The sequence below is a fragment of the Centruroides vittatus genome, unplaced genomic scaffold, assembly GCF_030686945.1.
Source record: "Centruroides vittatus isolate TY-2023 unplaced genomic scaffold, ASM3068694v2 contig_341, whole genome shotgun sequence".
Classification (NCBI taxonomy): domain Eukaryota; kingdom Metazoa; phylum Arthropoda; class Arachnida; order Scorpiones; family Buthidae; genus Centruroides; species Centruroides vittatus.
Genome location: NW_027122166.1, coordinates 529,255 through 545,655, shown reverse-complemented (window position 1 = coordinate 545,655; position 16,401 = coordinate 529,255). Strand labels below are relative to the sequence as shown.

The 16,401-nt window shown below is 29.7% G+C and overlaps 1 protein-coding gene across 3 annotated transcripts in view; it reads left to right on the top strand.

Moving 5' to 3' along the window:
- Positions 1–16,401, top strand: part of LOC136974069 (pumilio homolog 2-like) — a 100,394-nt gene that overhangs the window by 44,360 nt on the left and 39,633 nt on the right. For all 3 annotated transcript variants that reach the window (XM_067268840.1, XM_067268841.1, XM_067268839.1), the window contains exons 2-3: positions 4,647–4,866; positions 12,405–12,479. In XM_067268840.1, coding sequence (XP_067124941.1) covers positions 4,648–4,866; positions 12,405–12,479 — 294 coding nt within the window. In that variant the 5' untranslated portion in view covers position 4,647. The remainder of the gene's footprint in view (positions 1–4,646; positions 4,867–12,404; positions 12,480–16,401) is intronic.

The following is a 16,401-nucleotide window of genomic DNA, read 5'->3' as shown; positions in this document are numbered from 1 at the left end:
TTTCAATCGTGTTTAACGACCTTCTTCAGGTTAGAACATCGAAAAAAAAAAAAAAAAAAAAAGGTGATACGAGTTGGGTATTGATAAGTCACGCAGTCAAAGATGAGCTACTAATCCTTCCTTTCATTGAATAAATAGTTGACTATTATTAAAAGCAATAGATTATACTTGGTAAAGGCAGATTGGAATTATAATTTAGATCTAGATCCCATTTTGGAAATTGTCCCTAGACTTTTAGTTTTAGAACAATATTAAATTAAACTAAAAGAAAAAGCAGTATTTAGTAATAAATCATTGAACTTGTTGGTTAAGTTTTTTATTGCTTTGTTTTGGAATGAAGAAAATTTTCAACAATTTACTCAGAAGATACTGTTAAATTTGAAAGTATTTTTGTTTATGCATTTTGTGTTTTTGTAATTACAAATTAATTCCTAAATAATAATAAAAATTTGCTTGTATAGAAACTTTTATCATGAAAGCTATGGGAAAAATTTAAAATAAAATTTATATTTGGATATAATGTATTCAACTACATCAGACTAGCCACGAGGGTGTATGTTACATATTTCTTAAATGATCATTTTGTAATGTACATGTTTGTTCTGTGCATAAAATTATCTATTTCTTAATGTTTAGTGCTAGATATGTTTTCCATAAAGTATAGATTAAAGGTGCACTATCATTATATTTCATCTTGTAGGTGGTACCACCTTACATTAATATCAAAATAATTGTGAAAGAGCTGTTAATTGATTAAACTGCATATAACAATAAATTGTACATTTGATAATAATTGTGATGAAAAACTGTTGCATCAGGTCAATACTAAAATTTTAAAAACATAGATGAGAAACACAAACTTACTGTCATTGCATATGTAACACACACTTAATACAGAAATAAATGTGTTAGCAACTATAAGCTGAAACATCATTCAAAATATTATTTTGTTTGTGTATTGATTTAGTCATTCCTCCTCTAGCATTAAGAATAGTATTTTCAGATAAAACAACTATTAATAATTAATTTCTGATAAATGTAATTAAATCAAATTCCAAAACTTTTGATATTAATATTTTTTCTTAGTCAGATAGTCTGTTCTAAATACATCATGATAGGTATATATATTTATAAACTACATATGCTTAATTTCAACTTATCTGTTAAAAAAAGTCCCACCTGTCTATTTACTTCCTTTAAAGTGCCTCAGGATTTTCACCTGGTTGACCTTGAAATTTGTCACTTCATCACATTGGTAGTACAGTTATTCTAAATAAAAAAAAAGTGTCTCTATTCACTGAATTTTTTAACTGAATAAATAGATTACTGAAACAATAAACTGGTAATTATATAAGTATTATCTGAAAATTTTATGTAAGGTTGACATTTTCTCTTGATTTTTGTAAACGAAACATTTTACTTAATCTTCTAGTTTAACTACAAATAATTTAACAATTGTTTAAATTGAATATATATTTAAACATTTATAGTAAATTTCTGATTTAAAAAAATATATATACTGAATAAAACATTCATAACAAATTTATTGTAATATTGGACCTATTTATCAAAAGTTAGAATGATAGTTATTGTTTTTTAGTCTAAGAGCACATTAGAGTAAACTGTGCCAGCATTAGTAATTATATAACTATAATGTAATGGTATGAAATAAGTGAAAAACTTAACAACAGACAATTAACGAGTATATGCACTCTGCAAGTGCATGATGCCTGCACAATTAATTTGTTGGACTTAAAATTAGATGATATCCAGACTGAATAGTGTTTGTCAACCTAAATGACTAAACTACTTGCAATGCCATTATGTTTCATTCAGCATTAGATTTTTTTGCTTTATAATTATGATTATTATAACACTTCACATTTATTTAATCACTATATTATATAAATTTAGTTTTAAAGAGTTAAGCATTGCCCTAGATTATCTGTGTTATTAATGTATCTAAAAATATTTTCTTTTTAATTGAAAGTTCTGTTTTTTGTTTTCATTTTTCTATTTTTATATGGATAATTTTAAATTTGAAAATGCTTATTAACAACTCATGATTTAACTAATTTAAAAGTTGAAGAAAAAATTAGTTTGCATCAGCTTTATTAGTTATAAAAATAATAAGGAAAGAAAATAAAAATTTTTGTGCATATTTATTGAACAAAAGTAGTTATCTAGCATCTTATATACTTTACTATATAGTATTGGTTTTATGGTCTTATTTTATGCAGAGATTGTGTTTCAATGTGTATTCTGTAAAAGAAAATTTTGTGTAAATTTGTGCTCAACTTCAAGTAGTCCCAGATGATTGTCTTGACACTTATTCAATGATTTACAAAATTAAAATTAATAGAAAGATATTAAAATACTTATTATTTTATTATATATACCTGAATTTGATAAAAATAGTCAGCATGTACTTTAATCGTCAAAATTATTGCTGTACGCCCAACGGTTAACTGTTTGCTATCCACAAAAGCATAAATCTACTTATATTAAGCCGACATAAAGCAACCTTACTGTACCTCTAGGAAGGTTATGTACAAATTGGTAATGTTTTCTGATTTTTATATTGCTGTTTGGAAATGGTTGAGAAACATTAGTTTATTATTGGATAATAGAATGTTTTGTGGTGATAGGTTCAATAAAAGATAAAATGGAAATTATTTTTATCTGGAATTTAATTTATTTCAGTTTCTTTAATATGTATTCAACTTTATCAATATGTTATTGTTTCATTGTGATAAGTGCACAAATGCTATTGGTCTCGCAGTGTGGTCATTACTTTATTAAATTCAATATTACTTCACTTTTAGCCTTGATGAAAGATTTTATGCCATTTACTCAATATTGAAAAACTATCTTCAGTTGGCAACCAAAACGTTGTATCTGTATTTCGTAAAATTTTACAATAGCTAAAAAAAATATCGGCAAAATGTGATAGTTGTATAGCCTTATTTGTGATTCTGATGTGATTTTGTATCTTATCATCTATAGTTTGTTTAAATTTATGATTTAAATTAAACCACAAATAATAATAATAGATATTTAATTTCATTTTTTAGCTGATTTTATATTACAAAATTTATGTGATTTGTAGTCAACTGTACAATAGAGCTTCCATAGCAGAGTTTACAAAATTTCATTAAATTCATTATTTTATGACTATTATACCAAACTATAGATAATATGATGTTTGACACTCTTATGTACCTGACAATATTAGCGTCCTTTGTGTAATGTTTTTGTAAACTGATGATGATAAGTCTGTTATTTGGATATTTCATAATACTCTCAAATTTCTCTAAAGCAATATTTAGCATAACAAGAAAAACTATTGGCATAGAAAGATTTATTATTATTATTTTTAGTGAGCATTTTAAAAAATTATTTCCTTCCCATTTAGTGATGTCAGACTGTAAGTAGTGTTATTTCTACAAAGTTAATGTTAGAACAGAAAACGTATATTATTATTAGTCTCTTCTAGTACAAGATTTAAGTGATTTTACATTTTATTTCTATAGTATAGTATATGTTAAACATCAAAATTCAAAATCAGTCTGAACCTGAATCTTTCTAGGCAAAAATGAATTAAATAAAACTAAACTAATTTTAAAATTTAATTTCTTAAGGAGAGAATGCTTTTTGTAATTATTTTAATAAATGTTATTTGCAACACAAAGATATTTCTGTACACTTTCTAAAAGAACTTAATAAGTATAACATAACAAAATTTTCCAAAAATTATATAGGGAGTTTCTTAGTGTTTCAAATTACACTAATTCTAAAAGTAAAAAAGACTTCAGTATTTTAGTGCCTAATCTGGCACTAAACGTTCTCACTTGTACTGATGTCTAGTGACTGCAGGTAGTGTTTGTGATAAAAGTGCTGTATTAAGGTAGTACTACATTTGATTCCAAAAACAAGCGATAAATTAAAATTAATTAAACCGTAATTTACTGCATTATCGTTGTAGTAGAGAAGGAAAAAACTGTGTTTTATGAGTACAGTTTTAAACAAAAATATCCTCTACTGCAATAAATCTCTGTTTATTGATATATCATTTAATAAGTTATACATTAAGCTTGATATGCACAGGAACTATATTATCATTTTACCAAAATTTGAATGTTTATGAAAATATATTGATTGCATCCATTTTTTAGATCAGAAATATTTGTAGTTTTCTACATGAATTCTGATCTATAACACAATTTAACAGTTGAATAATAATTGTTTCTTGAGATTTGTGTATTTTAAAAAATGGACTTTGAATTGCAATTGTTTTGATTTGAATGTATTCCATTTGAACATTCAACTAAAATGTGTATTGGAATTTTAGGTTGTGACTTTATGAAGACTGATTTAAGTATGTCAAAAACGTTTTCAGATTAAAAGATTTTTGCTGGAAGTGATGGTGTCTTTTATTCTGGAAATTATATCTGTTTTGTGAACTTGAAATATTCATTTTGATAGCAAATTATTATACATAATATTTTGAAATTGTAGAGAAAATAATACAGATTATATTACACATTTATAGATAAAAAAAATGTCATTTTCTTTTGCAATACAATTACATTGTTCTTTCCTGAAATTTTTATAATTATTATATATGTTATGTCATTTTTTTACAGCATGAATGAAGCATTTTGGGAACTTAACTGTGATGAAATGCTTGCGAACGGACAAATTCAGACAGAGTTGAGCAGTATGTCCTCAACAAGACTTGGAACTTCACGTTCCCAAGATGATGCTATGGTGCGTTATTTCTTCCAAAGACCACAAAACGATCCCTACTTTCAAAGTTACAATAAACAGTCTCATTGGGCTTTGGGTGATGACAGTGTACTTGAAGTAAGTGTTAATTTTTCTTTTGTTTTTTATAAGCTTCTTAAAACATTATAAGGAAGAAACAGAAAAAAATTAATTTGATTGTAGTTACATACAGAATATTTTAAGTTTGTAAGAGTTTGTTAATGTACTTGCTTATGAAGTATATTTTAAACAAACAGCCAGATTTCTTTATCAACTATTAATATTACATCAGTACTAAATAATTTGACATGAGGTAGACAGTTATGCTGCTATCTCATGTTAAATTTAATAATTACAAATAAATCAATTTAAGTTTAGAAAATATTCTAAACTTAAATTCTGGAAGAAAAGATTTGTCCAGAGCAAGTTTGAATCCCATTCCAGGCCAATCTTTTCTTATACAATATTCTAAAATTAAATTTGTTTACTTGTTTATAATTATTAAGTTTAACAAGAGATGGTGGCATGACTGTCTACCTCCTGCCAAATTATTTAGTGATTATTTAACATTAACAGCTGATAAAAGGAATCCAGCTGTTTGATATTTGAGTAATTATGTAATTATTGGGTTGATTGTATTTTTGAACTGTATTCACAAAGTTACTTCTTAAGTTACTCATATCCTTTCAATGATTTTTGGCACTCTTTCCAAAATGGTTTTAGTTGATCAGTTGACTAAATATTTACTTCAAATAGTTAAAAATATTAATTAAAATAAAATTTAACTAATCCTTTTACAGCTGGTAACTAGACTAGGAATTGTATGAAATTGAGTATTATATTATTGGTATTGTTTTTATTGTCATTAACTAGAGTTCATACAGATGTCTGCAGTAGCAGCCAGCTAATATTGCAGATTGACACTTAAAAATTGTTTCCCTGGGGAGATTGTTAATATTTAATTTGTTCGTTACATAACTCTGGATATCTTCTATTTTCGAAGTTTAGACAATGAAGAAAATTATTCACATTTTCAAGTCTATATTTTAATCCATTTTTCGACATGTAAATGAAATTGGAATACTCAGAACCACCACTAGAGGGCCAGACCAGTTATAAATATGTTAAGGACTTGACGGTATGGTAAGAAGATTATACTTCCGTTTTTAATGTAAAAACGTCAGATCCTCCATAGAAAGGCTGACGTTGATATCGTTTTAATCATGTGAATTTTCTACTTACTGTTTGTTTTTTCGTGAAGTTTATCTTCAAACGTTTTTAACTGTTACTTCTGTGGTTGGTGAAAAATGGATTAAAATATAGACTTGAAAATGTGAATAATTTTCTTCATTGTCTAAACTTCGAAAAATTTAATTTGTTATTTATAGAAAATGCATGATTATCCTTAATTAATTTTAAATTTTTAAAGATTAATGTCATGTGATTTATGCTTGGAGCAGTGATGTCAATTATTTTCAACAAAATGACATTTTATCAAAGTTGAAATCTGGAAATTACATTCAGTTCACTTTCACTGACTTAATTTACATATATATACAAAGAAATAGTCAATATTTATTTAAAAATGGATTTTTACAATTATTGTGATACTTTCACATTGCCAGTGATTCAATACAAAACAACAAAAACAATAAGTTTTTGTTGATGATTGGATATCAAAAGAACTTTCATGTTTAGTCTAATGTATGATTACCATCCATCATTTATCATTATCAGATGTTGTTTACAAGTTGACTGTGGTTCAACATTCTGTCAAATCAGTAGGGGTGTAGCTGGTAAGAGTAAAAATTCATGAATCCTGAGATTCTGTGCACAGACTGGAGAAGAAATTGATTGTATTGTGCAGCTAGAATATCCTTTGTACTAATTTAAGTGAATAAGACTATTATGGTATTTATTAATTCATAGTTACTGCTTATTTTAACGATGTGTGTACAAAACAGGTTTGAAAATTTTCATATCGTAATTGATTTTCATTTCTTTTTTAATACAGTTTTTATGTTGCTTTCTGCTTTTTAAATTTTCAACATAAGTTTTTGATATTAACATAAATATATATACAACTCCTAGACAAAAAATTAGAATATTCGTCTAACTGAAAGTTTAGTGTACATTTTCTTATGAAGAACACAGAGTACAAAATTTTTTTTCAACACTACATAAACAATGTATATGTATATTTATTATACCCATTAATCAGAAAAATTAACTCAAAAGTTATTTTTTTATGAATGGAAATGAAATGACAAAAAAAATAGAATTACACGTTTACTATGACAAAAAATTAGAATATTAGCCAAAACAGCCAGACAAACAGCCATAAAAAACCAAATTGTAATGCAAATTTGCATATTGCTGGGCAGAGCAGTATAACAGTACAACATGAGGCATAAACGCGACATTAGTGACAGAACTAAAGATACTATCATAGCCTTGCACAAAGCAGGAAGAAAACAAAAATAAATTATGAATTATCTAAAGTGCTCTCAGCCAACAGTCTCTAGAATACTGAAACAACAAAACCATGTTCAAGTTTTAACTAACAAATGCCAGAAATGTGAACATAAACAAGCAATGACTGCGAGGGATGAGAGAAACTTGAGAAGTATTGTCATGTGAAACTGTATTAAGAGCGTTAAACTTACATACTTAAATTGTTTATTGAACGTAAAGATTTTTTACATGCCCTGTAACTGCCAGTGGCACAACCAGGGCATAGGAAACAATATAATTGGCATTACAGAATGTTACATTGAAGAGACAAGATGACAACATAGAGTGGATAAAACAATAAAATTATACAGCTTCACGAAATCACCACATTACAACTTGTAGCACATGGAGAAAGTACAAGTTGACCACTCCTGTACCTAAGGAGAAGGGCGGCATTGCTGCTCAGCACGGGAGAGGAAAAGCCAAAATCGTAACCCCTCAGGAACTATTTGATTCCCCAACTGCCCCATCTTGGAGCAGCTGATTGTTAGTAAGAATCGTCTTTTTTGCAAGCCTTTTGAAGGCATGGAAAATCTCTCAACTTTTCCAAATGTTGGTAAGGTTGCAGGGCCAGTCTATGTTAATTTCATTCAGGAGAAGACTCAGTTCAGTTCTCTCTTTGGCAGTTATAGTACAGTCGTATAGGTAATGGTTAGCTCTGTCTCTAACCCCACAGGTGGGGCACTTGTCAGGCGTTATATCGACAAACCTCGCCAAGTAGTGAGCAAATTTCCCGTGGTCACTCAAAAACTGAGTAGTATAGTGGTCAGGGGTAAACCACTTTATTTTGTTGTGCTGCTGGAGGTCAGGAATGAATTGCTTAGTAATGTGGTGCCCAAGCTTGTTCCAGTAAGATTGCCATGTATCTATGGCCTCCTCCCACAGAAGCCGTTTAAGAGTCCCTTGGCTGCAGTAGTCGTAAGAGATGTTTGGGTCGAGGGCTGCTTCCTTCGCAAGGGCGTCTGCCCCCTCATTCTCCTCCATACCCAGATGTGATCTGACCCAGAAGATTTGAATGTTACTATTGGATACTCTGATGATGATCTGTATCTCCACTGCAAGTGGATGGAGCTTGATGCTGTAGATCATGTTAAGGGCAGATAACGAGTCAGTGCAGATGCCAGTCTTGAAATTCGAGTATGTGTTGTTAATCCAGTTTGTGGCCTTGCTGATTGCCAGAAGCTCCGCTTGAAATACATTGCATTGTGGATGTAGTCTGAATTTTTGGTTGTGAATTTCCCCACTGTTGTCATAAATGACACAAGCACAGCCTACACCACCGTCAATACCCGAGCCATCGGTGTATATTTAGATACTGGCATTGTTTAGGTTATTCCAGCTAGTTGAGAAGTTGTAAGTGGTGGTTATGGTATCACAGAATGGGTGAGGCCTTTCAATATCGGCAGATTCAATTGAGATGTCGCCTATCTGAATATTCGTTCCCCATTTGGCTTGCTGCATCTTCTTTTTTATAGAGATCTCAATGTCTATAGGTAATTTCCTTGCGATTGCCTGTAGGGTAACATTACTAATGGTGCGATAGGCCTTAGTTAATAACAGAAGAGCTCACTTCTGTGCAGAAACCAGTCTTCTTCTGATGTGGACTTTCGAGATGGCACTGCCCCATGTGCCACACCGGTAGGTAGCGATTGAGATAAAGATACCCTCATATATAGTCGAGAGGGCCTCAGAAGAAAGGCCCCAGTTCTCTTGGTTACCTGGGCAAACGCCTGGAAAATAAGGCCCGTGCGGCTAGAGATATGTTCAATATGCGGAGCCCAAGAAAGTTTGAAATCCAGTATGATGCCTAAGTACCTGAGGTGTTTCTCCACCTTAATGGAGTTGCCATTCATCCTCAGGATGGGCGGCTTGAGGTAGAGATTGCCTTCCCTCGGTTTGTTGAATATTATTGCCTTTGTTTTGGCCGGGTTGAAGTCCAGTTTATGATTGGTGCCCCAAGTGCTAACTAGTTGGAGGAGGTGATTTTCTTTCAATTCGAGATCTGCTCTCGACCTGCTGCCCACCAACAGAAAGACATCATCCGCATATGCAGTACAGGATTCTTGCCCAAAATGTTCACACAAGGCGTTGAAGGTGATATTCCAGAGCAAGGGCCTGCACACGGACCCTTGCGGGCAGCCTCTAGTTATCTGTTTTTGCACCTCGTGTTGCCCGTACTGCAGGACTGCTATCCGGTCCCGAAAATAATCCTGAAGCAGGATCAGTAAGTTGCGTGGGCATCTGATATTACACAACTGAAACGTCACTAGGAGCCACCAGGCACTGTCAAATGTCTTGGAGATGTCAAGGCTGACCCCTAGGACATATCGGGGCATACAAACAACAAAAGAAAGCATGGGGAAGATTTTAGAAGATACTCCACTGCAAGCAGTTTAATTGCATTTCAAAAATAAAGGTAAATGCCAAGAGAATAAGGAGACAAAGCCAAAGGAATTCTTGGAGGAAGTATATATTGAATATTACATCCTCCACTAGCTCAAATGCAGTCTGAGATAAAATTAATGGGAAATATCATCTCGCTCTTTCCATGTTGGAAGATAATGCACAAAATTAGTGACATACAAGGTATTGCTGATTTGTTAGGTACAATCTTTTCTACAGCATCCAGAAATATAATGTACATAATAAATTTAAAAGGTTATAAAAGCTCACATGGAAAAATAAGTTTTAAATTTTGATTCTTCATCCAATTAAGAATACAATGTGCCATTTCACTAGAATGGAATTAATCTCAGCTTTGTGTCATTCAGGGAACACTGCTTTAGATTCGGATAAAATCCATTACAGCGTGATTAAAAATCTGTCAAACAGTTCCCTTGCTAACCTTTTGATTATGTTTAACAGAATATGGACAGAGCATGCTTTTCCTGACTCTTGGAGGCTGTTCATAATTATTTCTATTCCCAAACCTGGTAAAGACCAGAAGTCTCACTAATTATAAACCAACATCTCTGACAAGTTGCCTTTACAAAGTTTTTGAGAGAATGTTAAACAGATGTTTGACATTTTTCCTAGAGAAAATAATTACTTTCCACCACATCAGAGTGGATTTCGTAGGAACAGAAGTACTACGGACAATTTAATAAACCTTGAAACCTCTATATGTGAAGAATTTGTACAATGACAACACTTAAGTGTCTGTGTTTTTTAATATTGAGAAGGCCTATGATCACTGCTGGCACTACTAAATACTTCGTGATCTTCATAAATTTGAATTAAGGGGTAATTTGCCAATATTTATAAGAAACTTCCTACAGAATTGAAGATTTCAAGTTAGGATGAGCACCACTTTATCTAGACCTTTCGTACAAGATGGTGTTCCTCAAGGATTTATTTTTAGTGTGACTGTTTCTTATTAAAATTAATAGCATAGTTAACTGTCTCCCTCCCAGTGTCAAACACACAATGTATGTAGATGACTTTCAGATGATCTGCCAGTCTAGCAAGATGAGTTTCATTAAGAGACAACTACAAAATTCTTATTGTCCAGTGTTGATAATATGTACACTGCACATACATTTTCAGACTCTTCCTGAGTCCTACTTCAGGTGAATCACATTGTTTCTTTGATGGAGCACAATCACAGAAAAATAGAAAATTTGAATATCTGTTAAAAAAAACTAACAAAATCTAATGTCTGTTAAAAATCAATTTAAAAAATGAACACTGGAGAATAAATTTATAGTGCAATTTAGAAGGGGTGAAAACTAACCAGTATGCTAATGCTGTAACTCTATCTTGTGAAACACATACTGTATGAATGCTCTGAATTTGAAAGAACATGTATGCAGCATTTTAAAAATGCAAATTTGTCAGCAGTTTTGGACCAAAGGCCAAATCTTAATGTACTGCTGGACTTTCTGAGTCATTAACGTGTATAGAGAGATTTGATTATTTACTTTTATTTTACTGTTAAATACTCTGTTGTTGTTTTTTTATTTGTACAGTTTTGTATACTTGTTGTGTTTTGTTCTTAGTATTGTTAGTGTTTATAGTTAATATTTTATAGAATGTGTATTTATGCAGTTTAACACATTTTTGGAACATAGCATAACTCAGGTTAGAAGCTGTTCTAATTGGAACAGCTTCTAACCTGAACAATGTCTGTAAATCAAGCTGAAAACATTTATAAGATAAAGAAAAATGCTGGAAATGCATGAAAAGATTAATTTTTTTATATAAATACCAACCAACCAATGATAAGATTGTATTCACATTTTAGATTGTGCTCTCACCATTCTTGAGTGAAAAAAATGCTCGTGATTTCTCAGAACAATTGCAGTGAAGCATATAAACATCTGAATTGCAGACAAGTCTTGTCTGTGTGTTTTTGGATGCAAAAAATGTTGGCAGTAATTGTATTGTGCAAGGGTATAGAATATGTTCAATCACGTGAACAAGGTTTGGGGGGAAATTAAAGCCATCCTGAATAAATGATAGATAAAATATTAAAGTAAAAATAATTGAAAAACATTACAGTAAAATGGAATAGTGTGTTGGCTTTAATGGGAAAATTAGCAACCAAAACACAGTGAAACCACTGTTTTAAAAGTGAAATTTGGATGATGATTGCTTTGTTTTTTATCAGTTAGTCTTTTGTTACATTGCTGCCTACTGGCATGATTATGTGCTTCTTGTAGTAAGGGTGAATTGGTCTCATCAAATTACAGTTTTGATATTTATGATAAATTGAAACAAGGCTTTAAAAATAATTGAAAAGAAAATCTCTATTTCAGAATTCCTATTGATGCTATTTAATAAGTGAAATTTCATGTTTGCTTGAACTAAAACAAAACATTTACTTGTTTTTCATTGAAAATTTGCAAATCAGTAAACTACATTTAAACACTTTTACTGAAATTGTCTTGATTAAATTTATGATGTCAAACATAAAAATTTTATTAAATAACCTGAAAATTAAATGCATTAAATTCAGATCATATAAAGAATTTTAAATGAATAGATTAAGATGATAAATTTATAAAAAGTAAAATTTTAAAGACAATCTGTTCTTACTTTGTTTTCATTCTTTCAAAGCTCTAACAATGCATTATATTTATTCTTTTTTCTTTATATTATCTAATTTGCTGTAATTTTGACAGGTTCGTGGAAACGAAACAGCAGAATTGGAAAGCGGATTTCAAGCTTTAGCATTGGAAGCAGGGCATCCATTACAAGTGAGTAATAATAGTAATAATCTCAAAGTATATATTAGATTTATTATTTTTGTAACATTTGCTTATAACTCACTGAATAAAAATGTTAGAAGTATACTTATAATTTTGTAATTTATAATAGATAATTATTATAAATTTATCAGTTTTTACTTTCCCTGCTATTATACAAAGGGAAAGTATAGATCCAGCAAAAAATGACACCCAGATTTTTACATTTTTGGACTTAGGACACCTTGAAATGTTGAGAAATGCAAAAAATTTGGGGGTAATTTTTGTATATATTGTGTATGGATGTTAGTGTGTGTGTAAGTGGGGGCATGATTTTGTTTACTCTGTTTGAAACTTAATGACACCTGTGCTTTTTGTCAAAAATTTCTGAAATTTTGCAGGGAAGTTTGTTTATTAGGAAGATTGATGCTATTAAATTTTGGTGGTTAAAAGTTGAAGGGGTGGGGAAATAATAGAGGTCGTGTGTATCTCCAGTAGGGTCTGACTTAATAACAATTTTACTGGTTATTAGCATTTACAATTTTTTTTTATAAAACTCATCCCTACCCTCAAAATTAAGCTTTTTGCCATTTTATAATAGTTAAAAATATAAAAAGTTTTTAAAATAAAATATCATAACAGATGGCACCACCAAAATTTTAAGTGTTGCCAGGAAAGTTGAGCAACCTGTTGCTGGTTTATTTATAAAGCGCTAACAATTTTATTTTTATTATTTTGTAAATGTACTTTTGTTGTATCATTAGAGAAATGCAGAAAAGTATTATAGATTAATGGAATTTTACAGCAATTTATTTAAAATTGAAAGTAGAAGAAGCCCAAAATATAAGTGAACAACTGTTAAAAATAAATCTGAATGCATAATTATTAATCAACTGATTTAAAATGCTATTGTATCAATGTCTAAATTTGTTTATTTAATAAGTTCTACATTTGAATTTGTTCAGAAAGTGAAAGAAATTGTAAAAGTGCTCATCTACTATTTAATTTAGGCTTTTTTAAATAATGGATTTTTTAGACTTTTAAATTATAGTAATGTTTCAGTTGAAGCTTCCTGTCCTTTAATTGTTGTTTTTAAATCATACTAGAAATTCTTATGTCAAGTTTGATGGACTACTTTTTATGAGAAAGTAGAGGTTGAAGAATTGAAAAAGGTATAATGTCAAGAAATTCAAAAAGAGTAACCAATATTTTTACAGATTCAATAGCTTATACTATCATCTATTGGAACATAATTGAAACATGATATGTTTTAAATAACAGGCTTGTTAAATCATTACTTCTGATTGGATAATAGAATGTCACATGGTCACTGGAAAGATTTTTTTTTTTTAAATTTGGTATAGAAGTGTGACTAACTTTTTTTAAGTTTAAATTTAATGAATTAAGTGTAAAATATGCCATTTGTCAAAATATTTTAAAAAGCAGGTGAAAATAAAGATAATTTTTTTTACTTTTGACTAAGATTTTCTTTCTTTGCTAATCAGAAACTTTACCAGTAGAATAAGTCTTATCAATTAACAAAGTCCAAGTAGACAATATACACATAGAAATGTAAAAAGTAAGGACAAAGAGGTAAAAAGAATCAACTTAAGGAAAATTCTATCGTCAAACATGAACTAAATGAGGTCACTGGCGTCACTGCAATGTAAGTGCGACCAACAATCTGAAATCAATAAAACATTTATTCTATAGGTAATATTTCCACAAAAGAAGTAGTATATAGTTTCCATCAGAATATAAAACAAATATAACCAATTAATTTGCAATAAATAACTAAGAACTTCATTGGCTTTTCTGTTATAATTACAGATTTATCATTCATCTTTTCAATTTTTTTATTTAATCAATGTAAAATTTTCTGGAATGCATTTTGGCCTGTTTAAAAGCCCTCCTCAGCCAGGTAACTTAAATATACATTCGACATTATGATGATATAAATGAACATCTATAAATGAATCTGACAAAGTAAAAAATACAATGTTCATAAAAATTGACAATTACCATACATTTTTACTGCATTCAACAGCAACAATGCAAAACATCCATAAAAATTGATTTCAAATATATAAAACACCATAACTGTACTCAGAGTTAATTTTATACTTCGTATACATTTAGTTCTTGAGTACATTTTTTGTGCGGTATATTCTTATCTTCTTTAAATGCAATGTATCATTTAATTAAAACCAATCCAAATTGAAATAAATTTTTATGGATGTTTTGTATTGTTATTGAACATGGTAAAAATGTATGGTAATTGTTGGTTTTTATGAATATTGTATGTTTTACTTTGTCTGATTCTTTTATAGATATTTTTTTATAACACCATAATGTCAAATGTATATATTAGTTACCAGGCTGAAATGCATTTGGGGAAATTTTATGCTGATTGAATAAAAAATGAAAAGGTATATGATAAATCTGTAATTATAACAGAAAAGCCAATGAGGTTCATAATTATTTATTGCAAATTAATTAATACAGATCAGAAGCTTATATTGAATATAACCGAAATTTCATCTGGATTAGACAAAAATTACAGGAGTTATAAGGAATTCACAAACACATCATCTTTTATAGTATTAAGTTTGATAATTTAAGGACATCATACAGGACAAATCAGATTCTTCAGATAGTCGTTTGGCAGTATGCATTTCAGGTCTAGACTCCTATTTAACTGTAGCCATACTAATAGATGACACTGGTTCTGAGTAAAGTTAAAAGAAAAATTTTAACACTAAAAGACCGAGTTTGTTTTTGCTTTAAGTTAAAAAAAAATAATTATATGATTAACTTATAAATGGATAATAACAATACAGTTTCATGCCATTGTAAGAATTACAATTTAATAATTTATTTCATTTATCAGAAATTCAATCTCCAAGTTTGAGTTAGATTAATAAAAGTTAAAAGCAAGCATGCCATGCTAGGCTTGTGTCATTCCATTAATACAGTATAGCATTTTTTGTTAATTTTGTTTCAACTAATTTTAATCTTAAAGGTAATTTCCAAATATTGTTGCTTTTAAATTCTTATAATAGTTTTGTGGAATTCTTGGCTGTCATTTAAGTTTTGTTACATTTAATTTAAAACATGCTTTTGCACTGGAATAAATTAAATTAGTTTTATTAGTTATATATATTTATGTAAAAAAAAATTGTTGTGAAATATGCTTTAGCCACTTCTAAATGACTTAGAACTATCAAAGATACTTTTTGATGAGACTATATCTCATCTCTAAAATTGCACTGTCAGTGGCTGCACACCTTAGAGGTATGCAGGAGTACATGTCAAGAGTTGCAATTTGGCAAAGAGTATTTGGTGCCCAAATCGTGCATACATAAAATAAACCAGACTTGTAGGTAGTCAAGGGACCAAGAACTGGGTCAAAAGAAAATACGAAATGCTGAGACTGTTTCTACAAACAGGCTTGAGTGTGAGATTTGCACATGCATTGCTTGTGCTCTCCGAGACATAGTCTTGTCCCAAAAATGGTTTTGTCATTTTACTTGTTATAACTTTAAGTGAAAGTTTTAAAATGGAATGAGATAAAATGAAAGAAAAGTTGATTGAGTTGTGATAATATCATATTGTAGCACCATATACTCTTATGCATGTAATAAACTATTTATAAATATTACAATTCTCTAAAATATTTCTTTAATTTAAAATATTTATTCTATTTTGTGTAGATTTTTTGTGCAAAAATAAATAATCACAAAGGTGTGAGAAATTATAAAGCAATCATTTTTAAAATGTAAATATTTAAATGGTATTTACTAACTTTTGAAGAGAAAATTACAGTAACAAGTTTTATTACATGGAGTTATCACACAACTTTGCACTAATCATCACAACATTAATGCATAGTGCAAAAGCTATAATTGATAAAGAAGATAATGGTAGTTTCTAT